The sequence below is a fragment of the Macaca fascicularis genome, chromosome 1 (assembly GCF_037993035.2).
Source record: "Macaca fascicularis isolate 582-1 chromosome 1, T2T-MFA8v1.1".
Classification (NCBI taxonomy): domain Eukaryota; kingdom Metazoa; phylum Chordata; class Mammalia; order Primates; family Cercopithecidae; genus Macaca; species Macaca fascicularis.
In genome coordinates, this window is record NC_088375.1 from 197346405 (window position 1) to 197371299 (window position 24895).

The 24895-nt window shown below is 46.6% G+C and overlaps 2 protein-coding genes across 6 annotated transcripts in view; one reads left to right on the forward strand and one right to left on the reverse strand.

Moving 5' to 3' along the window:
* Window positions 1–13961, forward strand: part of GNL2 (G protein nucleolar 2) — a 29977-nt gene extending 16016 nt beyond the window's left edge. The window contains exons 9-16 of the mRNA XM_005543932.4: window positions 3886–4014; window positions 4744–4848; window positions 5625–5783; window positions 5992–6105; window positions 11473–11924; window positions 12419–12501; window positions 13011–13102; window positions 13769–13961. Of these exons, the coding sequence (XP_005543989.3) occupies window positions 3886–4014; window positions 4744–4848; window positions 5625–5783; window positions 5992–6105; window positions 11473–11924; window positions 12419–12501; window positions 13011–13102; window positions 13769–13921 (1287 nt within the window). The 3' untranslated portion in view covers window positions 13922–13961. The remainder of the gene's footprint in view (window positions 1–3885; window positions 4015–4743; window positions 4849–5624; window positions 5784–5991; window positions 6106–11472; window positions 11925–12418; window positions 12502–13010; window positions 13103–13768) is intronic.
* DNALI1 (dynein axonemal light intermediate chain 1) lies at window positions 13919–24719 on the reverse strand. 5 transcript variants are annotated; one of them, XR_012422429.1, is made up of 6 exons: window positions 24595–24719; window positions 23916–24061; window positions 21645–21814; window positions 19386–20453; window positions 18874–19038; window positions 13919–15746 (listed from the first exon to the last, which is right to left on the reverse strand). XR_012422429.1 is itself a non-coding variant. In XM_045374269.2 (6 exons), the coding sequence occupies exons 1-6, from the start codon at window positions 24673–24675 to the stop codon at window positions 15711–15713; spliced, it is 777 nt and encodes a 258-aa protein (XP_045230204.1). In that variant the 5' UTR covers window positions 24676–24719; the 3' UTR covers window positions 13919–15710. The 5 variants fall into 5 exon arrangements, 3 of the variants coding, with proteins under 3 accessions (XP_045230204.1, XP_073867985.1, XP_073867981.1); XM_045374269.2 differs by having other exon boundaries at window positions 19386–19564; XR_012422425.1 differs by lacking the exon at window positions 19386–20453.
* Between the last annotated feature and the right edge of the window lie 176 nt (window positions 24720–24895).

Below are 24895 nucleotides of genomic sequence, written 5' to 3' on the forward strand. Positions count from 1 at the left end.
TTAGCGTCTTTATTCTACGCTGTATGCTGTTTTCCTCAGAATACGGAAGTTACCACTACACTGTCTTCTGACTTCTGAGGAATCTGAGGCCATTCTGACCCCTCATACTTTGTGTGGCTGTGATGTCTCTTTTTGAGACAGGGTCTTGCTTTGTCACCCAGGCTAGAGTGCGGTGGCGCAACCTCAAACTCCTAGGCCCAAGCGATCCTCCTGCCTCGTTTTGGCCTTCTGAAGTGCTGGGATTACAGGTGTATGCCACCACGTCCAGCTGGTCTTTTCTTATTCTAAAATTTAAAATTTCTCTTGTTCTAAAATTTCACAGTGATGTGTTTTGAAGTGGGGCTTTTATTGCTTAGTGAGCTCGGCATTCGATGAGACTTTAGTCTGATATTGTCTTACATTATTTCTTTGAAATTTTCTTTCCTCCCTCAGTTGTCTGTATTCTTGTTCAGAAATTTGCTTTTACCTCCTGGTTTAATATTTGAATTATATTTTCTTTTTTTTTTTTTTTTTTTTGAGACGGAGTCTCACTCTGTCACCAGGCTGGAGTGCAGTGGCACAATCTTGGCTCACTACAACCTCCGCCTCCCGGGTTCAAGCAATTCTCCTGCCTCAGCCTCCCAAGTAGCTGGGACTACAGGCGCATGCCACGATGCCCAGCTAATTTTTGTATTTTTAGTAGAGATGGAGTGTCACCATGTTGGCCAGGATGGTCTTGATCTCTTGACCTCGTGATCCGCCTGGCTAAACCTCCCAAAGTGCTGGGATTACAGGCGTGAGCCACCACACCCAGCCTATATTTTCTTTCTTTTGGTACATATATGACATTTTCCTCTATTTTCTGGGTACTTTCCTTGTTTTCTTGAGACAGAGTTTTGCTCTTGTTGCCCAGGCTAGAGTGCAATGGCACAATCTCGGCTCACTGCAACCTCCACCTCCCAGGTTCAAGCAATTCTCCTGCCTCAGCCTCCCGAGTAGCTGGGGTTACAGGCATGCGCCACCACACTTGGCTAATTTTGTATCTTTAGTAGAGATGGGGTTTCTCCATGTTGGTCAAGTTGGTCTCAAACTCCCGACCTCAGGTGATCTGCCTGCCTTGACCTCCCAAATTGCTGGAATTACAGGCGTGAGCCACCGCGTCCGGCCACTTTCCTTGTTTTGATCATCCAGCTGCCCTATCACAAAATTTATTTTGCCAATCACTTTTAATTTTTAATTTCTGAGAGCTCTTGTTGAAATCTGATTTGCTCTGCCTCCTTTTGCATCTTATTTCACAGTCACAGTGTCTTCTCTCTCTCCAAGAACGTTAATGATGTTTTGAAAATTTCCTGTCTACATTGATTCTGTTACCTCCAAATTTTTGTTTTTTGTCTTTTCTGCTAGAGTCACACTTAAAAATTTTTTCTTTTACTTTAAAAATTTTTTTGAGACAGGGTCTTATTCTGTCTTAACCCAGGCTGAAGCGCAGTAGTGCAATCATGGCTCACTGCAGCCTCGACCCCCAAGTAGAGTCACACTTAAATGTTCATTCTTGATTCTCTATTTACATTTAAGAGTAAGGCATTAGGCCAGGTAGAGTGGCTCATGCCTGTAATCCCAGCACTTTGGGAGGATGAGGCAGGCAGATCACTTGAGCTCAGGAGTTCTAGACCAGTGTGGGCAATATGGCAAAACTCCATCTCTACAAAAAAATAGAAAAAAATTAGCAAGGCATAGTGGTGCATACTTACGGTTCCAGCTACCCAGGAGGCTAAGGCAGGAGGATTGCTTGAGCCCAGGAGGCCGAGGCCGCAGAGAGCTGTGATTGTGTCAATGCACTTCAGCCTGGTGACAAGGAAAGACCCTGTTTCAAAAAAAAAAAAAAAAATTAAGGCATTAAAAAACTGATGGGTTCTTTTTTTTCTCCATGGAGTAGCCTTGTTGACTGATAGACTTCATTGTAGGGTGATTTAACAGGGACTCAAATTTTATTTATTTATTTATTTTTATTTTTATTTATTTATTTTTTTAGATGGAGTCTTACTCTGTTGCCCTGGCTGGAGTGCAGTGGCCCGATTTTGGCTCACTGCAACCTCTGCCTCCTGGGTTCAAGCAGTTCTCCTGCTTCAGCCTCCCAAGTAGCTGGGACTACAGGCAAGCACCACCAGACCTGGCTAATTTTTGTATTTTGAGTAGGGTTGGGGTTTCACTATGTTGGCCAGGCTGGTCTAGAACTCCTGACCTCAAGTGATCTGCCCACCTCAGCCTCCCAAAGTTCTGGGATTATAGGCATGAGCCACTGTGCCTGGCCGGGACCCAAATTTTTTGCTGGGAGGACATCCTAAAGATACCATTGTCTGTAGGTCTTTTTTTTCTTGGGCTTGTGAGTTTCCCCAGAAGAGAATCTTTCAATCTCTAGTTCTAGGGGTATAGAATCCTGGCTGCTAGAGTTCTAGAAACTCAAAGGGAATAGTAGACTGGGCATCTCACTATTTAATACTTACATTTTCAATTAATCATTCTGGGAATACTGTTATCTCTAAATCCAGGATCCCTTTCAAGTCTGAAGATTACAGATGCTTTCAAACATGTGACATTTCAAAAAATCCAAAAGCCTATTTCATAGGCCCTGGATTTCTTTGAGAGTAAAGAAGTTGTGTGCCCACGCTGAATGAAGGAGGGGATGGAGAAGTGTGGCTGCTTTGGCAGACTATCTGCTGGTCCTTGTTTTCAGCCCTATCTTAAGAGGGATACACCACCAATTCCCAGGGCTCTCTGTGATTCATTGTCATTATTATTGCTGGATCTTTAGTTTTTCTGTCTTTACAACCACTTAGCTTTTATGTTTTGTAGTGGACCAAGTTTGATACTACTTTTAAGCATCTAGTATTTTGTTTAACATCATTTTAGTTTTCGTTGTCTCATCTCCATCCTATTCTCTGGTTCAGTATGTTTGGTTCTGTTGGTTTAAAAGTGTTAATGTCCACTGCTGTCATTCTAGTGGAGTTAGTGAGGGAACGGGGTTAGCATGTATGTTCAGTCCACCATCTTGAATCAGAAGCCTCCATTCGTTTGTAGGCCCTCTTCTTGATAGCAAGAAGACTTCTTGAGACTTTTGCCCAGTAGTCTAACTTTCAAGGTTGCCTTTTTTTCTTTTGTTATTTATTTTTGGCAGTGGAAATGCAGATGTATTACGCAAGGAAAAGGAGGGGTGAGTTGTGGCATTGTCCAGTTGATGAATCTGTTCAGATTCTTTTTCCCGAAGATATTTTATCAGTAGATGGTGTTGTCCTAAATCAGTGACTAGCAAGCTATTTTTCTTCTTCTTTTGTTTCTTTTTTTTTTTTTTTTTTTTTTTTTTGAGACTGGAGTCTTACTCTGTCACCCAGGCTATAGTGCAGTACATGATCTTGGCTCCCTGCAACTTCGGCCTCCCAGGTTCAAGCGATTCTCCTGTCTCAGCCTCCCAAGTAGCTGGGATTATAGGCATGCACCACCATGCCTGGCTAATGTTTGTATTTTTAGTAGAAACGGGATTTCATCATGTTGGCCAGGCTGGTCTTGAACCCCTGACCTCAGGTGATCCGCCCTCGGCCTCCCGAACTGTTGGGATTACAGGCGTGAGCCACTGCCTTCTTTTGTTTCTTGACCTACATACTTTTAACCTTAACACATATAAGGATCATTTCACATGCATGACTGAGGAAATGACTCACCTCTGATTTATTAATAAGCTGATGTATCCAGCTCACTCAGATTATGTAGGTGGTGTGTATCTAGGCTTCAGATCAAGTTGTATCAACAGCTTTGCACTGTATTCTTGATATTAACAAAGTAATATAACCTGCTTGTCCAAAGGGATACATATGACTGCATGTATGTGCTGCGTGTTCTCTCTTTGAACAGTTGCACACTGACAAGAAACAGATCAGCGTTGGGTTCATTGGCTATCCAAATGTTGGCAAGAGTTCTGTGATAAATACATTGCGTTCTAAGAAAGTTTGCAACGTGGCTCCCATTGCAGGTGAAACAAAGGTATGTTTGGCGCAGGGTGACCTTACCTCTGCATATTTTATTTTCATAGAGGGTGATTGGTTAGGACTTGTTGATTTCTCTCTGCTTCTTTTGAATGCAGACCACCATTAGGAGTTTAGCTCTCCATATAATAGTTTGGAACATATCAGAGTTGTTTCTGCCCACTTTGGTAAGACTGAGAGTACTTTATATGCCACCGTGTGGCTTTGGCGTGTGTTGGTTAATGTGATTCATATTTAAATCTGTTTTAAATGGTCACTCCAGCTTTTTATTTTGATAAACAAAACTAACCCAAGAATATTTGATGCCTGGGTTAAGAAGCCTCAACCTTAGGGTAGGTTCTGAAAGTTGGGGGTCATATCCTACAACACAGAGTGGGGAACAGCATGGTTTTGCTTAAAGACAATGAGATCAAGCAGTACTAAGCTCTCAAGAGTACTTTTAAAACTCAGGGAAAGGTTCACTGGGTATAATTGCACAATACTAGATGGAAATCCTGTCTCTGCGTTATTTTTAGACTCTTAGCTGCTGGAAACTATAGTTTACACTTAGTGGAAGTATCTTGTGCACGGCACAGATGAGACAGTTAGTAGCTTAATTACTTAGCAGGTTGCTTTCCTTTGACTCACCCCTTCCTTCTTTCCAGCATCATACATGAGCATCAGGGGTTTGTGCAATTAGACTCTTAGTGTTGGATACAGGACAACTCTGACTTTTTTCTGACTTCAGGTCTGGCAGTATATTACTTTGATGCGTCGGATATTCCTGATTGACTGTCCAGGTGTGGTTTACCCCTCTGAGGACTCCGAGACAGACATTGTGCTAAAAGGAGTTGTGAGTATTTGGCCCCGATAGGCTGTTTGTGTTTGCGGGGGAGTGTTCTGTAGGGAACCCTGGATACCTTTCCTTTTCACTCATTAAGAAGGCAGTTTGGGGTCAGCCTGTCTGATCATACTTTAGGAACATGATGCTGAACAGGGCAGCCTCTCAGCATAAGCTGTTTGAGGAGTTAGTGGAACCATGGGCATATCTGGTCAATATCATGCCACAAAAGAGTTTGTAGTTTACACACAGGATCCAAAGGGAAGCAGGGCCTGTTTATGCTTAGCAATAATTCATCTTCGTGGGTTTATGGGTTGAGTCATTTTGGAACCCAGTCATTTCCTCACTTGTTTCTGAATACGACCGAAAACTGTAAATGGTTCCACTTAACCTTGACCATGCTTCTGGCTATACATACTGTGCACATTCCTCCTCTCCTTTCTTAAACTATTCCATCCTTTTTGTGTCCTGGGATGGGCAGGCTTTTAACCATTTCTGCAAGTGAGTAACATGAAGCATTCCAAGTTTAAACTGTTTGTGGCAGCCACACAGTTAGTTTGTGGTGAGTGGGGATTAAAGCTGAGTTCTGGGCTCTGTGGCTATGGTCAGCTTTCAGCAGTGCTCCTTGCAGCCGACCATGTCTAGCCACCTCAGAGACAGGCTCCTGCCAGTCTCCACTAGCTTTGTGATGTTGAAATCTATTTTCAAATAGTGCTGCAAAGGACAGTGGGAACTTCACTGCTTCCACAGCAAAGTTTGTAAGTGGGAGATTTCCTATTAACATTTAGGTTCAAGTGGAAAAAATTAAGAGTCCTGAAGACCACATTGGTGCTGTACTTGAACGAGCAAAGCCAGAATATATCAGCAAAACATACAAGATTGATTCTTGGGAGAATGCTGAGGACTTTCTTGAGAAGCTTGCTTTCCGGACTGGGAAGTTACTAAAGGTGAGCCAGCGTTTATGAGAATTTAGACTGATACCTGTTGCAGGCATATATGTATATGATATGGGCCTTTTGTTGGTATGCATGTATGAGCAGTGTGAAACTTGTCACTTAAGTGATGATGAACCCCTGGGACAACTGAAATACCCTCAAAGTCGTAGGTGGTTTTGGTCCTTTGAATTTAATTGGGAATCTCTTCGTGACCTTTCAGGGTGGAGAGCCCGACTTGCAGACTGTGGGTAAGATGGTCCTCAATGACTGGCAGAGGGGCCGGATTCCTTTCTTTGTCAAGCCACCCAATGCAGAGCCACCTGTGGCCCCCCAGGTAAGAGCAGGGTGGGCCCACCTCTGGGGAGCATGGGTCCTGACCTGGATATGGTATAGCTTGTCATCGCCTCTCTTCATAGAGCATGTTTTCATTCAGGGGCAGTGTCTCTCGTTTTATTATTTTTTTTAAATATATAAAAATATTTTTGCAGCCAGGCACGGTGACTCACACCTGTAATCCCAGCACTTTGGGAGGCCGAGGTGGGTGGATCACAAGGTCAGGAGTTCCAACCCGACCAATATGGTGAAACCCTGTCCCTACTAAAAATACAAAAATTAACCCAGCATGGTGGCACGCGCTTGTAGTCCCAGGTACTTGGGAGGCTGAAGCAGGAGAGTTGCTTGAACCTGGGAGGCAGAAGTTGCTGTGAGCCGAGATCGTGCCACTGCACTCTAGCCTGGGCCACAGAGGGAGACTCCATCTCAAAAAAATAAAAAAAAACTTTTTTTTGAGGGTGAAGCACTGTTTGGGAGCCCCTGCTGGACCACGGCGATCACTCCATCCTCTCTCATTCTAGAGTGCCAGTGCCAGTGCCATGGCCTTGCTAGGGGGTGCATTTGGAGACTAATAAATAGACGTATGAGAGAAGACGAAGCTTAGATACTAGTCTTCAGGGCCTTGGGAAAAGAGGGCTCATTAAATAATAAGTGATCTTCTGGTACCTGTATCTTTTCTTATGCTTAAAAAACAGAATCATTGCTAAGATTCATTTGTTTAACAAACATTTATTAGCATCGACTATGTGCCAGGCACAGGTATTATAGGAATGAAAAACAGCCCTGGCCCTCAAAAAGCCTGTGATCCAGTGAGAAAGGAGGGTGGTACTATTGATAGTTGGAGAAAGAAGTCTGATGGCTGGGGCCAGAAGCTTTCCTACTGTCCCCATTTCCCTCACCCTGGCAGTGGACTGTCAGAAGCCTCAACATTAACGTTTTGCCTTTCTAGTTCTAGGACCTTTTTCAGAACCCAGCCAAGTCTCTTGAAATGGTGGCTTCAAATTTTGCATCTATGCTTGCTAGTGTTGTTGGGTCCGTACAGTTCTGGTTTCCTCTTACCTGACTCCATTCCAAGTTGCAGTGCAGCTAGGTATTTTCAGTTGAATGTATTCTGCAACATTTGAAAGTTAGCCTGAGCCGGGCGCGGTGGCTCATGCCTGTGATCCCAGCACTTTGGGAGGTTGAGGCGGGTGGATCACTAGGTCAGGAGTTCGAGACCATCCTGGCTTTACACGGTGAAACCCTGTCTCTACTAAAAATACAAACAATTAGCTGAGCGTGGTGGTGGGTGCCTGTAGTCCCAGCTACTCGGGAAGCTGAGGCAGGAGAATGACGTGAACCCGGGAGGCGGAGCTTGCAGTGAGACGAGATCACGCCACTGCACTCCAGCCTGGGTGACAGAGCAAGACTCTGTCTCAAAAAAAAAAAAAAGAAAGCCTGAAACTGAGCTTAATTGACTTTCTTCCGTCTCCTTGCCCAAACCATCAGACAACCAAGCAAAAGTTTCTCCTCCTCTTCATGTGTATTGCATCATTCATTCATTCATTCATTCACTGATACATTCACTCAGCAATCCCATATTGAGTGTCTCCTATTGGCCACGGACTCTTTTGGGTACTGGGGGTGCTGTGGTGAGAAACTGACAGGCTGCTGCTGTCCTGCACATACATTCCAGCAAGGGAGTGTGTCGTTTCTTCTGACACCAAATACATAGTTTTTTTCCATACTAGTTTTGCAGTTCCAGAAACCAGCTGAGTGTCCCAACAATTCAGTTCAGTCATGACACTAACTCCCAGAGTTAGCACAGACCCCACAAGTTAAGGACTAGGTCCCCTGCTTCAGATGGCAGCTGTGGGCTATCCCCATTTATGCCCAGCTAACTACAAATTCTGGGGTTCTGGAGTTCGATAATTTGCCAGAAGGGATCCCAGAACCCGGGAAAGTGCTGTGTTTACAATTAACAGTGTATTATAAAGGATGAAACTCAGTCACAGCCAATGAAGAGGTGCACAGGGTAAGGCATGGGGAAGAGGCACAGAACTTCCGTGCCCCCCCCGCACACTGATGTGTTCGGCAACCCAGAGCTTTCCAAACCCCATCATGTAGGGGTTTTTATGGAGGTTTCATTACATAGACATGACTGATTAAATCCGTGGCAGTTGGTGATAGGCTTAATTTCCGGTCTCCCTTCTCACCTCTGAGCGGCCGAAAGCACCAACCATGTGGTCAACTGCTTGGTCTTTCTGGTGACCAGCGCATCCCCCATCCTGAAGCTATCTAGGGATCCATCATGAGTCACCACATTAGCGTCAACTCAGGTGTGGTGGAAAGGGGCTTGTAACCAATAACAAAAGATACCCATCACTTGGGAAATTCCAAGGGTCTTAGGAGCTCTGTGCCAGGAAGTATGGTATTTATATCACAGGGAGACAGTAAGCAGATAAATATATAATGTCAGGAAGTCTTGCGTGCTGTGAGGAAAACTAAACCAGGCTAAGGGGTTTGGGGGAGATGAGAAGTACTTTATGTGGGGTGGCCAGGGAAGGCCTCTGAAGCAGTGGCACTTCAGCAGAGCTCTTAATATGAGACAGGAGCCATGCTAGTGTCTAGGGAGAATGTTCCAGGCAAGGGGAACAGCGCATCCAGAGCAGCTGGGGCAGGAGTGTGCTCTGTGTGTCCTGATGCTGAAAGGAGGTCACTGTGGCTGGAATGTCATGGGCCAGGGGAGGGTGTCATGGTGGAAAGCCATTGGAGGGTTTTGAGTTGGCAGCTGGATTCTAGGGTCATTCTGGATGTCTGTATCACTGCTCTCTTGGGACCCTGTGTGGAAACACTGGCATTGTCTTCAGCCCTTCCTCCATATCTAGTCAGTAAGTGTAGATAAGTAGTTCAGATAATTCTTAAGAACTATTGTAACCGTAATAGATTTGTTGCCCAGTGCACACAGCAAGTCAATACGCTGAGACACCACCAGGTTGCATCAGAGAAAGAAGTTTAATCGTAGGGTCACCAAAGGAGGAGATGGGAAGAATCCTGAAATCCATCTCCACGAAGAGTTTGGGGTTCAGGTTTTTAAAGGGTTCTCCAGTAGGCTGGAGTGAGGATCATTGATTGGATGAAGAGTGCAGGGTGAAGTCATGGGACAGGGAGATGAAGAAGCTGTGTTCTCATGCAGATCCCATTTCTCTGGGGATCTTCAAACTGGTTGCTGGAGGTAGGGATCTGAAAAAACATTGTAAGCAATCCTTAAACAAAAACTTGATGATTCTAATGTCAGAGATCTTGCCTGTAGGAACAATGGAGATGCATATCAGTTCTTACATAGTCTTATGACCCAAATGTCAGAAATCCTATCTGTAGGGACATTGGGGATGCAAATGGTCAGTACCTAGTGTTCAGGGACTTTTAGCAACAAGGATATGGGCCAAATTGCCCCCTAATTAGTGCTTAATTATAATTTCTATCCAGAACTTGGCAGGTACTTCTTGTCAGCCTGTCGGAGGCAGTTTCACTATCATGTGCCTTACTCTGTGATTCTGTTTTTCTCTTTTTGGTTGAGGGCAGAAACCCCTTCAGAAACTGAAAGCCAAAAATTGCCCTTCCTAGAAAAATGTATATGTAAATTTTGTGTGTGGTTTCCTGAATTTTATAGTTCTGTACTTATTTAGTGATTTGCCTGGCCACTTTTGACTTGAGAACATCACTTTAAGTTCTGAGTTTTTGTTGCAAGGATAAAGTGATATTATACATGTGAAACACCAGTAGAAAGCTTGGCACATTTTTGTCTTTGCAGTTACCTAAAGCAGGCCAGTCATTTCAGGGTCCCCAGACTTAGTGCTCTTATGAACTCTCTTCACTCACAGAACTCCCCCTCCTTACCTTATACTCTTGCTTCAAGATGCCTCCTCTTTTAGTCTGTTTTGTGATGCTGTAACAGAATACTGCAGACTGGGTAATTACAAAGAACAGAAATTGTTTCAGCTCATGGTTCTGGAGGCTGGGAAGTCCAGTATCAAGGCACCAGCGTCTGACAAGGGTCATCCCATCGTGGAAAGTGGGAGGACAAGAGCAAGCAAGAGAGAGTCAAACTTGCTTTTATAACAAACTCACTGTTTTTTTTTTGTTTTTTTTTTTTTTTTGAGACGGAGTCTTTCTCTGTTGCCCAGGCTGGAGTGCAGTGGCACGATCTCGGCACACTGCAACCTCTGCCTCCTGGGTTCAAATGATTCTCCTGCCTCAGCCTCTTGAGTAGCTGAGATTACAGGTATATGCCACCATGCCCAGCTAATTTTTGTATTTTTAGTAGAGGTGGGGATTCACCATGTTGGCCAAGCTGGACTTGAACTCCTGACCTTGTGATCCGCCCACCTTGGCCTCCCAAAGTGCTGGGATTGTAGGCGTGAGCCACCACATCCGGCCAACAGACTCACTCTTAAAATAACTAACCCACTCCCAAGATCACATTAGTCCATTCATGGAGATGGAGCCCTCATGATCTAATTACCTCTTATTAGGCCTCACCTCCCAACACTTGCTGCATTGGGGATTAAGTTTCTGTATCAGTCCATTTTCATACTGCTATGAAGAAATACCTGTGACAGGTTCATTTATGAAGAAAAAGAGATTTAATGGACTCACAGTTCCACATGGCTGGGGAGGCTTCACAATCATGGCAGAAGGTGAAGGAGGAACAAAGGCATGTCTTACATGGCATCAGGCAAGAGTGCGTGTGCAGGGAAAATGCCCTTTATAAAACCGTTGGATCTCATGAGACTTACTCATCACAAGAGCGGCATGGGAAAGACCCACCCCCATAATTCAGTTACCTCCCACTGGGTCGTTCCTACAACACGTGGGGATTATGGGAGCTACAAATCAAGATGCGATTTGGACACAGCCAAACCGTACCAGTTTCCAGTGTATGAATTTTGGGGGATACATTTAAATCAGAGGACCTCCTCAAATGCCTCTCTGAGTACTGTTCTAATCTTTCACATCCAGCCTGGCCTTCATTTTTATGTAGTTGTGTGTGCTGATTTTGCATGTGCTTGTATCAGCAATTCCCTTTGGAAGGTCTAGGGAGCCTTGCTTGTCTATGGTAAATCATTGGTTGGTTTTAATGGTTTAAATAGTCTTAGTTGGCTCATCCTATGGAACTACACATATATTCCTTTGATCCTAGTACTGGTCTCTGGGCTTAATGTACATTGGTTTAAAAACAGATTAATGAAATGACTCAAATTTGGGTGTTTTCAATACCGTCCCTTAGTCCTGAGAAGAGGACTGTTTAAGAGCAAGGTGTGAGTTCAGAAATTCCATTTTTCATTTTCTGATTCTATTTCTCTCCCCCATTTCCACCCTTTAATAGCTTCCACCCTCCCCATCTTTGGAAGTTGTCCCAGAAGCAGCCCGAAAGAATCCAGGAAAGGAAGTCACAGAAACTGCAGGTGAGGGGTCAGAATCCGTCATTAAGGAAGAAACAGAAGAGAACAGTCACTGTGATACTAACACAGAGATGCAGCAGATTCTCACACGGGTTCGGCAGAACTTTGGTAAAATCAACGTGGTGCCTCAGTTTTCTGGGGATGACCTGGTTCCTGTGGAGGTGTCAGATCTTGAGGAAGAGCTTGAGAGCTTTTCTGATGAAGAGGAGGAGGAACAGGAGCAACAAAGAGATGATGTAGAAGAGTCTTCCTCGGAGCCTGAGGAGGAACATGTGGGAAACGACACCAAAGCCGTTATTAAAGCCCTGGATGAGAAGATTGCCAAATATCAGAAGTTTCTAGACAAAGCCAAAGCCAAAAAGTTTTCAGCAGTCAGGTACTATTTTCATCTTCTCACAAATTGCAGATTATTCGTTCCTTTCCCGAAAATTTGCCATGAGTACCGGAGCCATATTTTTACCTGGGGTTATTGCCATTTGTTTGTTTGATTAGGTTTTTTGTTTGTTTGTTTTTTGAGACGGGGTCTCGCTTTGTTGCCTAGACTGGCCTCACTCTCCTGGTCTCAAGCAGTCCTCTCATCTCAGCCTCCTAAGTAGCTGGGACTACACGTGTGCACCACCACATTTGGCTGTTATTGCCACTTTTAAAAAGTGAGCTGTAAATTTTGTAAAATTCAGCTGCCTGCAGTATGAGAAGCTTTAGAAACACCCAGGGAGGTACAAATATGTTGGGTGTTGACTTCTTCCACTGGTGATAACTACATGGATAGGAGTGGGGTTTCTTGAGTCTGTGAGTTTGTCGCAGGTCTCCAGGTCAGCATGTGATTCGGGGGAGTGAGAGGAGGAATGTTACTTTGCTTTTCTGTTTCAGAATATCCAAGGGACTGAGTGAAAAGATATTTGCAAAACCTGAAGAACAAAGAAAAACGCTGGAAGAACATGTAGATGATACAGGTGAAGATAAATTATTTCAATCATTTAGATATAATTTGCGTCTTTAGAGTTTTGAGAAACCTAAGTTCACTCTCCAGATTATCTCAGTCATCCACATAAATGTTTGTCATATCTGGCAGATTACTTTAAATTTACATACTGTTACACAAATTGAATTATCCACTTTTCATTCTGCACATTTTTTAGGATTTAATTGGCAATTCAGGAAACTTCCTAGAAAGCATTCATTATTAACCTTAGAATCCAAGGGTGGGTCCACAGACAAAGAAGGGGGCGTGTTTCCTGCATTTATCCTTTCCTCCATTTGACCATCAGCTTCCACATTGAGAGTGTGGCTCAGGGCATCCTGACCTGGCGGCCTCCCCTTGGCCTGCTTTACTCACCACTCTGCTCACCTGCTTTGTCCACACTGGGTGACCTCCTTCTGATACATCAAGCTTGTTGCCACCATTGGGTTTATAGACAAATTTTCAGTAGAAAATTCCTGTTTGTGTATCGTTTGTATCCAGCACCTTCCAAAAAGGGAAAGAAGCGGAAGGCACAAAGGGAAGAGGAACAGGAACATTCAAATAAAGCTCCCAGGGCACTTACATCAAAAGAAGTAAGTGTTGTAGGTCTTAAGTGTGGCCCAAGTAGAGTAAATAGAACCCCAGTTGTCAAGACCCACTGAAACAAATGGTCTAGAGCTGAATCCCAAGAACCCCAGTCCTCGTTGACCTAGTTGAGGTGAGATAAATAGGGTCAGGGCTGGCCTGGTGGATGAAGGTCCTTGAGTCCATGTCATATGTTTTAGGAGTTTCTAATCAACATCTCCACACCAGTGGACTATCCTCTAGAGGAGTCAGTTTCTAGTCCCAAGGGAAATGACCTGATGAGCAGATCTGTTTTGGGCAGATCACTGACCTCTGTGAAGGACAGCTTTGGAGCTAAGCTGTTCAGAGCTGGAGTGGGCCTTCTGGGGAGGGGAGTGGTTAGCAGTGCTCAGTCTTGCTGAAGGGGACTTGTCAGGAGTGATGCAGAACAGATTCTCGCATTGGATAAGGGTTGGATCACATGTGGATTTGTAACTTGGAGATTCGTAAGTCACAATGGAAGAGTAACCTTAGGTCTAAGGGGGAGCCCTCCCTCATTAGCACTGCTTCCAGTAGCTGTGGAAGCAGCACAGGAAATAGAACACAGAGATGAGAAGCAGAGACTCCTGTTTTGTGAATGACTTTCAGGGTTTTTTTTTTTTTTTTTCTTCATCTTTTCTTGCCATTTTTTACAGCGGAGGCGAGCAGTACGGCAGCAACGGCCGAAAAAAGTTGGTGTGCGCTACTATGAAACACACAACGTGAAAAACAGGAACAGGAACAAAAAGAAGACCAATGACTCAGAGGGACAGAAACACAAACGCAAAAAATTCAGACAAAAGCAGTAATGTTTAAAAGGTTTTTATTAAATTATACAAAAACATGCAATTAGAAATTGTGTTTTCTTCCTGCCCCATTGGCATTTCTAAGGCCATAATGCATTTGTTCTGAGGTTTGACAGTTGAAGCCCTTCACCAGTGCTAGGGAAATAAAGCCTCCTCACCCTTAAGTATTTCAGTGATAAAAGTCTGAAAGTATAGCACTTCAGGTAGACTGTGGATGAACTAAGAGATTCATCCACAGTCACCCTGTCATATAAATGTCTGACAGAAATAGGGGACGAGGTCTACAAAATGGAAAGGGTGATATTTCTTTTTTATTGGTAATGAGTGATTTGGAATAGAAGCATACTGAACTGCAAATTTCAAGGACGTTAGTGTACATGGCCTGGGCTTTGAGATACAAGAAGGCTGGGTGCGGAAGAAATAGGAGACAGCTACAGTAATTTCTGCCTCAATGAGTCTGTGAAGTGGACCCACTTACGACACATACATTCCTGTCTTAGAGTCCTGGAACCAGCAGATCTCGTGGAAAGAGTTCTTTCCCATGGAAATGACAACACAGGCAGGTCATTTGAGTGGAGCCTTAAAATTCCTCAGGATACTGGATCAGGGTAAAAGCTGCCCCTTAGATTCCAGATGAGAATGTGTATGGTGTGTTGAGCTTGGGGAACACAGCTTTTCTGGGGGAACGACAGTGCTTCCATTGTGAGCCTTGAAGCTCACTGGACCCAAGACAGATGGCAGATGGAAGCTCTGCTAAGGAGAGTCCCTTCTCACACCTCTTTCCGGGGAAGCTGAGCATGTTAGTGCCTTTTAGGTCATGTTACTTGTGCAGCCTAACTGAAGGATGGAAGTTCTCTAGCTTACCACCCTAGCCCATCCTGCCTTGCCCCGAACTAAAGATTTATGTCACTCATTCAGTCTTCTGGGTCTACAAAACCAGGAGAGTGGAAGAGAAATACTAAAACGCAGTTGTCTAGCAGCCATACTCCAATCATTAGTCATTAGACCTGCATTTGGTTACCTCTTCAGTTGTTAATTAACATCACTACTTAGGGGAGTGCAGAGTCAGGGCTTGATTTTCTGCAGGATAAGGGGAACAGATCGGTGCTGGGGGAAGAGCTGAGTTGCAGACAACTCACAAAGGCCACTGTGACTAGTATTCCTTTCTGGCAAACATTTACTTTCTCCAAAGCCATAGGTTTGACCCTGCCATCGTTTCCTAACGTAGGCAGTCTGAAACCGAGGAGGAAGGGGTCCAGTTGACTGGCAAGTGTGGATAATACATTAGAAAACCAAAGCTCCAAAATGAGTTAGAAATGCATTCGAGCAGGGATAAGAAGATATTAAATAAGGAAGGCCAGAGGCCCAAGAAGCCCAAGTTAGTTAAGGTAGAAGATGAATTGTGAACTAAAAGTTTGAGGAGCAGAGAAGCAGATTCATTTGGCCAGAAGTAAGTATTGGTATAGAGTGATGACAAGATAGCAGTTACTTTCTTAGAATTTGAGCTGACAGATCCCAAGGCTGACTAGTAAGCCACACACTTAGATTAACAGGGCCACACCATCTTCCATTGCCCAGCCAGGAGCCTAGCTGGCAGACCTTAGGTGTTTCATGACATTGGAGCAATAGTGTGACTTCTGACAAATACCTAGGTGGTGGTTAGGGGAGGGTATAGCTTGCTCACTCAGGAAACGCTTTTTATTACAAAGGGCTTATGATGATTTTATTGGCTGCCAGAAGAACATAGTAAATAATCCCAAGTGTCTTGTTGGAAATTATCATGTGGAAATTATCACTTCTTTGGTGCAATAATGCCTTCCAGTTGGGCCTGAAAAACAAAAACAAACTCCATTAATACTTGAACCTTGCAGCCTGATACAAATAGCTAAGAGGTGATAAAAGTCTCTGGGAAGAATAATCCAAATGCTGTCACTCCAAGTGTTCTTTTTCCCCTTGATCCCCAAATCCATATTTTCTAGATTAGCTAATTTCTGGCTTGGCATACAAGCCAGAGTCTGAGTACATGAGGAGATGCCAGACCTGTCTGGTTTCCACACAATGGCTCTGGGTATGATATAAAGCATTGACAAGGATATTGAATGCATTGTTGTAAGGGCTTTTCATGGCTCAGATTTCAGGCCAGAATATGTCTGCTAAGTTAAATATTTGGCTCTCTGGCCGGGCACAGTGGCTCATGCCTGTAATCCCAGCACTTTGGGAGGCTGAGGCGGGCGGATCACGAAGTCAGGAGATTGAGACCATCCTGGCTAACATGGTGAAACCCCATCTCTACTAAAAATAAAAAACTTAGCCGGGCGTGGTGGCAGGCGTCTGTAGTCCCAGCTACTCCAGAGGCTGAGGCAGGAGAATAGCATGAATCCAGGAGGAGGGGCTTGCAGTGAGCGGAGATCACACCACTGCACTCCAGCCTGGGTGACAGAGTCAGACTCCATCTCAAAAAAAAAAAAAAAAAAATTGGCTCTCTTGTTTAAGATCCTGGGAGTTCTGCTGGGACCGGAGGTTTGGGAAACAGCAAATTTTCAGCCACTGAAACAACTTGACATCCAATTAGAGAAATGTTGCCAGTGAATACAGAGCTGTCCCTTTTTTTGGGGGGGTGCAGGTGGGGAATGGAGTTTTGCTCTTGTCACCCAGGCTAGAGCGTGATGGCATGATCTCGGCTCACTACAACCTCTGCCTCCCGGGTTCAAGTGATTCTCCTGCCTCAGCCTCCTGAGTAGCTGGGATTATAGGCGCACATCACCAAGTCCAGCTAATTTTTGTATTTGTAGTAGAAATAGGGTTTCACCATGTTGGCCAGGCTGGTCTCAAACTCCTGACCTCAGGTGATCCACCCACCTCGGCATCCTGAAGTGCTGGGATTACACGTGTGAGCCACCGCACCCCGCCAGAGCTATCCCTCTTTGCATAAAGCTTAAGACACTTGGGAGTTATTTACTATGTTCCTCTGGCAGCCAAAATAATAATACTGGACAGATCTGTAGGTAGGTCTAGCCTAGGGACAGCAAAGCTGCTTTATTTGCAATTGCAGTTTTGAGCCAATAAAAACAGCTCACTTCCTGTGTTACACGCCTGTAATTCCAGCACTCTGGGAGGCCAAGGTGGGCGGATCACATGAGATCAGGAGTTCATGACCGGCCTGGCCAACATGGTGAAACCCTATCTCTATTCAAAATACAGAAATTTGCTGCGCGTGCTGGCATATGTCTGTAATCCCAACTACTTGGGAGGCTGAGGTAGGAGAATGCTTGAACATGGGAGGTGGAGGTTGCAGTGAGCCGAGATTGCACTCCAGCCCGGGCAACAAGAGCGAAGCTATGTCTCAAAAAAAAAAAAAAAAGAAAAAAAAGAAAAAAAGGCTGGACGAGGTGGCTCATACCTATAATCCCAGCACTTTGGGAGGCTGAGGCACGTGGATCACCTGAGGTCAGGTGTTTGAGACCAGCCTGGCCAACATGGTGAAACCCCCATCTCTACCAAAAATACGAAAAATTAGCCGGCATGGTGGTGGGCGCCTGTAATCCCAGCTACTCGGAAGGCTGAGGCAGGAGAATCGCTTCAACCCGGGAGGCAGAGGTTGCAATGAGTCGAGATCATGCCATTGCACTCCAGCCTGGGCAACAAGAGCAAAACTCTGTCTCAAAAAAAAAAAAAAAAAAATTTAAAATGCCCACTTCTAAAGAATCTTTCATCCTGGAGATTGCAAGATTGCTTTTAAATGTTAGAAATATGCTAAGGTATTTGGTTTGCTCTTGTTGCTAATCCAGGAAGAACTGGGGAACTCAGGCTTGTGAAAAAGGAATATGGCAGTTAAGGAAAGCAGCCTCAGAGTCTGCTAAGGAAACAGATTCATCTATGGCTGTGAAAGTTTCTTGCTTTTCTTTTTGTTTAACTTTTCAGCAACAAGAAAAGTTCCAGTAGTGGTTAATAGAAAGCCTTCTTTATTGCAAATGGCCAGTCCTGCTGGTGTGTAGACCTAACAAGCCTGCCAATGTCAAGACTGTAAGGTTTCTATCTGAGTCTAGGGAGGAGAGGGAGATCCATCCAGGGTCCTTTGGCCAGGGCCATGGGAAAAAGCCACTAAATGTCAGTAGGCCATCTGTCCAGAACAGTGATGCTCAAACTTTTGCAAATATTAGAATCACCTGAGACCTTGTTAAAGCACATTGCTGAACCCCAACCTCGAATTTTCTGATTCGGTAGATCTGGGGTGGGTCCGATAATTTGTCTTGCTTAGTTTGCCAGGTGAGGACGATGCTGGTCTGGGGCCTACCTTTTGAGAACCTTTGGACCAAACAGCGGGGAGGTGCAGTGCCTGTAGCATGGCCTCCTGCCCAGCTGTGTCCAGCAGCCCCCTCCCTCCCGTGACCTCAGCCGGATAAAAGACCACTGCTGGCACTGGGCTTCTAGGAAGAGCACCTACGCCTGGGTTCCCCGACCACATTCCTGGGGAAGGTTTCTGATTTGAAATGGTTCTTCCTCTCAAAGGGCCCTGCTGCCCACTGGTTCTGACTTCTTCCCTGGTTATGCCCTGAAACAGTGCCTCGGAGGAGACAGCCATGGGACAGCACTACCACGCAAGCCAGCTGGAGCCCCGCTCTCCCCCAGGAAGCCTCCAACATACCAGCTTCCAGGGGAACAGAGTTTCACTTTTTGCCATATCCACCTCTTCCTTGAGGATGGGCAACTTTTTTCCAGGGAGAAGAATCCTCCACTAGAGAGCCAGGCTGAGGCGCCTCAGAGATTTGGAGTTGAGAGTAGAGACCCCCTCTGGAGCCCTCCCCTTCTCCCACCACCAAAGTCAGCTTCCTTTATTCTTTGGCAGTGCATGTGGACAAACAGTTAAAAGCCATGGAAAAGGAACCGAATGCCTGGCCCGTGGGGCTGGGTCTTGGGGCGGTGGGCACCTCCACCCCAGCCTGTGCGTTGATTACCTTCAGCTGCTGATTCGTCCGCTTTAGGAACTGAATCTCCTCATTGTGCTTCTTCTCCTCCACCTGCCGCCTCTCGCTCTCCCGCTTCTCGGTGGCTTCACATTTTGCCTTCTGCTCGTTCACTTGCCTCTCCAGGTCTCTCTTTTCCGTCTCCAATTCTGCAATCTGAGGAGAGAATGACCAGTCATCCTGGGATGTTGCCAGGTGAATGGAATGGTGTGAGCCTGGGTGGAAGGGACATGGGACATAAGACGTTGCCAGGGTATATACTGCCACCCAGTGGGAGGTCAGTGCCTGGCATGGAGCGTCCACAGCGGAGACAACTCTGCCAAGACCACCAGGCTGGCCATCATACTCAACCAGGGGTCCCTCACTGAGGTGATGCAGGTCCAAGTGTCGTGACTGTCAGGAGAGCACCTTAGGAGGCCAGAATGTAGTGCTGGAATGACAAGCACATGGCCCTGCGGTTTACAGAAGAGACGGGGCCCAGGGTCACGGTAAACCCCACTCACTTTCCTCTCCATGTCTGACTTCCCCTGCTCAGCCTGCAGTGCCTTCCTCATGCCAAATGCCACGCTGCTCTCGTACAGGGTCTGGTAGGCAGCGATGGTCATGCGGATCTCGTCCCGGACTCGCAGCAGCAGCAGCCCCCTCTCCGCACAGTTGATGGTGACCTCCCGGATCAACTCATCTTCCAATGCACACACACCATGAGATCAGACAGGGCGTGGGGAGGGGGCTTGCACTGTGTCTACTGCAAACACCCTTCCTCTTGGGAAGGACATTAGGGTGTTCTCGCTTGGAGACAAAGTACAAAGCCTCAGAGAAGGGCCTCAGGGAGGCTGCCCTCAGTGGCCCAAAGAGCCTTGCCATGCAGTGACTCCTCTGAACTTGGCACTTGTGAGTAGCACAGAGTCAGCAAACCTGGGTCGTCCAGGGCAAAGGAAACAAGAGGCTCTGGTTTGTTTGCAGCACTGGGTCCCCTCCCTTCTGGCCTTTGGTAAAAACTGGTTACTATTCAAAAAAACTTGACTTTTTCTGTTTAAAGATGGCAGCTGTTTTAAAGCAGCTGGGACATCCTGTGTGCCCCCTTGGCTGCACTGGTTTAAGGCTGGAAATGGCAACATCTAGAGCTTGCCCACCTATCTCCCCATAAATGCTGACCTGGAGGGCGAAGCGTAACAACACACGGATAGGGAAGCCTGCTAAACCCTGCAGCTGCCTGAGGGTTTGAAGGTGATTTGCAGATTGGCACCCATAAGAGCCAGTGAGACTAGGCCGGGGGACAGCCATTTGACACCAGCACTCAAGGAGGTGCATCTTAAATCTCTCGTGTCTGTCGGTTAACAACAAATCACAATATTTTTCTGGACCAAGGGCCAAATATTCGTGGATGGATGGATGTAAATACTGAACATTAATCTTTCTGACTAAAAAATTAGCACATGCTTATTACAGAAATCTTTGGAAAACCAGATGGAAGTTCTCGTTTTACTCCAAACATCTGCTAAGGGGGTGAGGAACTCAAGTTGCCAAGAATACAGTGGCTGGCAGCTGGAGGACTTGTAGAAGAGGTGGGGCTGGTGTAGGGAAAAGAAAGAGAGATCAGACTGTTACTGTGTCTATGTAGAAAAGAAAAACATAAGAAACTCCATTTTGACCTGTACCCTGAACAATTGCTTTGCCCTGAGATGCTGCTGATCTGTAACTTTGCCCCAACCTTGAGCTCACAGAAACATGTGTTGTATGGAATCAAGGTTTAAGGGATGTAGGGCTGTGTAGGATATGCCTTGTTAATGAAATGTTTACAGGCAGTATGCTTGGTAAAAGTCATCGCCATTCTCCATTCTCGATAAATCAGGGGCACAATGCACTGCGGAAAGCTGTGCAGGGAGTTCCAGGGCAGGGACCTCTGCCCTGGAAAGCCAGATGTTGTCCAAGGTTTCTCCCCATGTGATAGCCTGAAATACGGCCTCATGGGATGGGAAAGACCTGACTGTCCCTCAACCCCACACCCGTGAAGGGTCTGTGCTGAGGAGGATTAGTAAGAGAGGAAGGCCTCTTGCCGTTAAGACAAAAGCCTCTGTCTCCTGTCTGCCCCTGGGAACTGAATGTCTCGGTATAAAACCCGATTGTACATTTGTTCTATTCTGAGATAGGAGAAAAATCGCCCTGTGGTGGGAGGCGAGACATGTTGGCCGCAACACTGATCTGTTACTCTTTACTCCACTGAGATGTTTGGGTGGAGAGAAGCAAAAATCTCACCTACGTGCACATCCAGGCATAGTACCTTCCCTTGAACTTATTTGTGACACAGATTCCTTTGCTCACATATTTTCTTGCTGGCCTTCTCCCCACTATCACCCTGCTCTCCTGCCGCGTTCCTCTTGCTGAGATAGTGAACATAGTAATCAATAAATACTGAGGAAACTCAGAGACCGGTGCCGGTGCGGGTCCTCCGTATGCTGAGCACTGGTCCCCTGGGCCCACTTTTCTTTCTCTATACTTTGTCTCAGTGTCTTATTTCTTTTCTCAGTCTCTTGTCCTGCCTGATGAGAGATACCCACAGGTGTGGAGGGGCTGACCCCCTTCAGCTGGGAAGGGGAAGAGGGCAGTTAGCTGTTGCTGGGTGGGTCAGGCAGGGGGAGAAAAGGGGATTCCAGTATGAGATGGGCTCCAGCTCTAGGGTGCTCAGGCTTGGATCTGTGCTGAAGGTGAAGGGAAGGGAGCAGTAGGGTGTGTAGTGTCCACCCCTCACCTGGCTCACTCACCAAAACACTGTGAGTAGAGTTCCCTGCGGACAGGGCAGATGCCTGTTTCCCTGGCCTGCCGCTGCTGCAGCTTTAAGTCTAACTGCTCCTGGAGGTGCACCACGTCCATCCTGGTGCTAGGGGTGCTGGACACCTGCTGGATCCATAGCTGCGTGTCTTCCACCCACTCCCTGTGGCAGACACAGCGAGATTGAGCAAAACCCATTGACTCGAGGGTCCCCAGCACATGAGCAGAGAGGGCCCTTTGAGCCCTCTGCCTGAGCAGCAGTGAGGGGCAGCTTTGCCACCAACCCAGAATCCTCCATCCCTTGGGATGTGAGGTTCCAAAGCCACACCCGCTATGCTGCCTCCGTAGGGACCTCGGGAATGGGTAGGTAGTGGACAATTTCCACCACGGCAATGGGCCTCTGTGAAATCATTCCCCACCATTTCAGATCTTACCCTCCTAACATGTCGAAGACCGATTTATGGTTGTTGCTTGATCTGAACAGTAGGAACTACCCACCAACTTATGGGGTGGGAAACACAGGACATCATGAACCTTGTGTGAGTGAGAAAGAGGCAGATGTGTGTATCAGGGGTGGGGAGGTTCGTGAAGGTGTGTGCCTGCATAGGCCCCCACAATGAACCTTGTGGCACAGATGGCCAGGTTGTGGAATCACATGGAGGAAGTTTGAAGGCAAAACTGCCATGGGGGAGAGGATTTCTGCATCATTGGTGGGAGGGAATCAACTGAAAAGTGACCCCCATCCTTTGACCTCCACCTCAGAGGAGATGACAGTCTGTCTTTCACTGTTTTCCCTTTTCCTCATAGCCTTACAAACTGTGCTGTCAACTTATTACATAAAAATAGATGAAAAGGCATGTTGCTGCAGAAGAAAAAAGCAAGAAGAGGAGATCATGTTGGGCAGGGGTGCTGTGCTATAGCGAATTCTCAAGGAGAGCCTCCTGGAAGAAATGACATCTGAGAAAGACCTGAGTGAAGAAATGAAAGGAACCAGGAGAATATCAAGGGAAGAACATCTTTGGCAGTGAAAACACCAGCTGTCAGGGCCCTGTGATGGGAGAGTGAATGAGGCATTTCAGAAATAGCAAGTGAGGGCCGGGCGCGGTGGCTCACGCCTGTAATCCCAGCACTTTGGGAGGCCGAAGTGGTCAGATCACGAGGTCAGGAGATCAAGACCATCCTGGCTAACACGGTGAAACCCCATCGCTACTAAAAATACAAAAAACTAGCCGGGCGTGGTGGCGGGCACCTGTCGTCCCAACTACTCGAGAGGCTGAGGCAGGAGAATGGTGTGAACCCAGGAGGCGGAGCTTGCAGTGAGCCAAGATTGCGCCATTGCACTCCAGCCTGGGCAACAGAGTGAGACTCTGATTTAAAAAAAAAAAAGGAAAGAAAAGAAATAGCAAGTGAGGCCCCTGTGGATTCAGCACAGTGAACAGTGAACAAGAAACAGAGTAACAGGAGATAAGGTCAGGGATATATCATAGGCTAGATCATGCCACATCTTCCAGGCCATTGTAAGGACTTTTGATTTTAGTCTGAGATGGGAAGCCATGAAAGAGTTTTGGGCAGAGACTGGCATGATCTGACTCATGACTTAGGGGCTGTATGGAGGATAGATTTTAGGAGCAGAGTGGAAGCAGTGTTTTCAGACAGGAGACCATTGCAGCAGTGCGAGTGGCCACCAGTGACGAGAAGCAAGATGATGGAAGCAGAGGTGGTGAAAAGTGGTTGGATTTGGCAAAGAATTTGAAGGTGGAGCCAAAAGAATGTGACGAAGGATAGGACACATGCTGTGAGAGTGACCAAAAGGAATGAAAGGTGGTTTGAGTCCCTAGTAAAAAGTTCTCAGAAGACGGGGGAAGAGCAGACTAGGGGAGGAAGAAATTGCAATTTAGTTTGAATATGTTGAGTTTGAGATGTCTATTAGATAGCTTCATGAAGATAATGAGGAAGTAGAAGACTACATGGGCCTGGAGTTTAGTGGAGAGGACAGGGCTGGAAATACACATTTGGGAGCCATCAGCACATAGGTGGTATCTAAAGCCATGAGATTGGGTGACAGCATGCAGGAAACAAGGGTAGATTGAGAAGAGGTCTCCCACCAGCCTGCCAGGATCCAGCCATATGTAAGTTCTAGGAGCTCTGTGATACTGGGAGAAAACCCCAGCCAGGAACGGAGGCAGAGTGCCTCCTCCCACACTCCCAAAATCCACGATGCAAAAGCCTAGGCCTTCTCCCAGCCACTGCTCCTACTTTCTTACCTTGGGGGTAGTATGGCATTCAAGATTTCTTCTGCTTGCTTTGTAGGATCTGGGACACAGGGAGCTGAGGGGAGCTTGGTCTTGGGTAGCTGTGGGGCTGAACCTGAAGGTCCAGGCTGCTGGGGGCTGACTTTCAGTAGCCGAGCCTGAGATGAAGGCACAGGTGAGGGCAGGAAATGGTTCAGGAGCTCAGCTCCACACATTCCCAACCTGTAGATTGCTCCAGGTCTCCCGCACAGTCCTCCCCTCTTCCTAGCCTACTTTGGGTCGGTCTTCTCAGCAGAAATTATGTCACAGAGCTGAAGGAGGCTATGAAGTCTGGTCCCAACTCAATGCTTGAACAAGTGTTTCTGGCACATGTGCTCAGGCATGTGCTTTCACACCTCTGGTGATGGGGAAATCACTACCTCGTCTATTCTTGGATCCGGGTACCATGAAGAAGAGTGAGCCCCATCCATCTCCCTGTGACCTCCTTTCCCATCCTAAATCTGCCCTCTGGGGTCACACCCAACATCTGGGCTTCCTATACAATCCTCTCACCCTCCTTCTCCGACTTCCCAATTCCCTTTACTTCCAGTCGCTGCAATCCCTGTCCCTTGAGATTGCTGACCCTCAGTGCGGGAACGTGTCTTTCCCCATCGGAGTTTCGAGGCTTTGTCCCCTGAGGCCCCGTCCTTACCTTGGGGCTCCGTTTCTCCGTGTTCCGGCTCACCAGTACAGGGGTGTCGTACTTGAGCAAAGAATCTGCGGGGGGAATCATGGCGGCGGCGAGAGTAGCAGCCCAGCAGCTGCCCCGTCCAGTGTGGGCCTTGTTTGCCGTCACCATGGAAACCGCCCCTCACTCCCGCCCCCGCGCTTCTTGGCCTGGGCGGAGCTTCGAAGTGGGGCGGGGCCAACAACCGGCGAGTTTCATTCTGTGCCTCCTGGGCGGAAACCTCTTGTTCTTGGCTTCTTAGGCCTTCTGCTCACCGGTTCGTCTC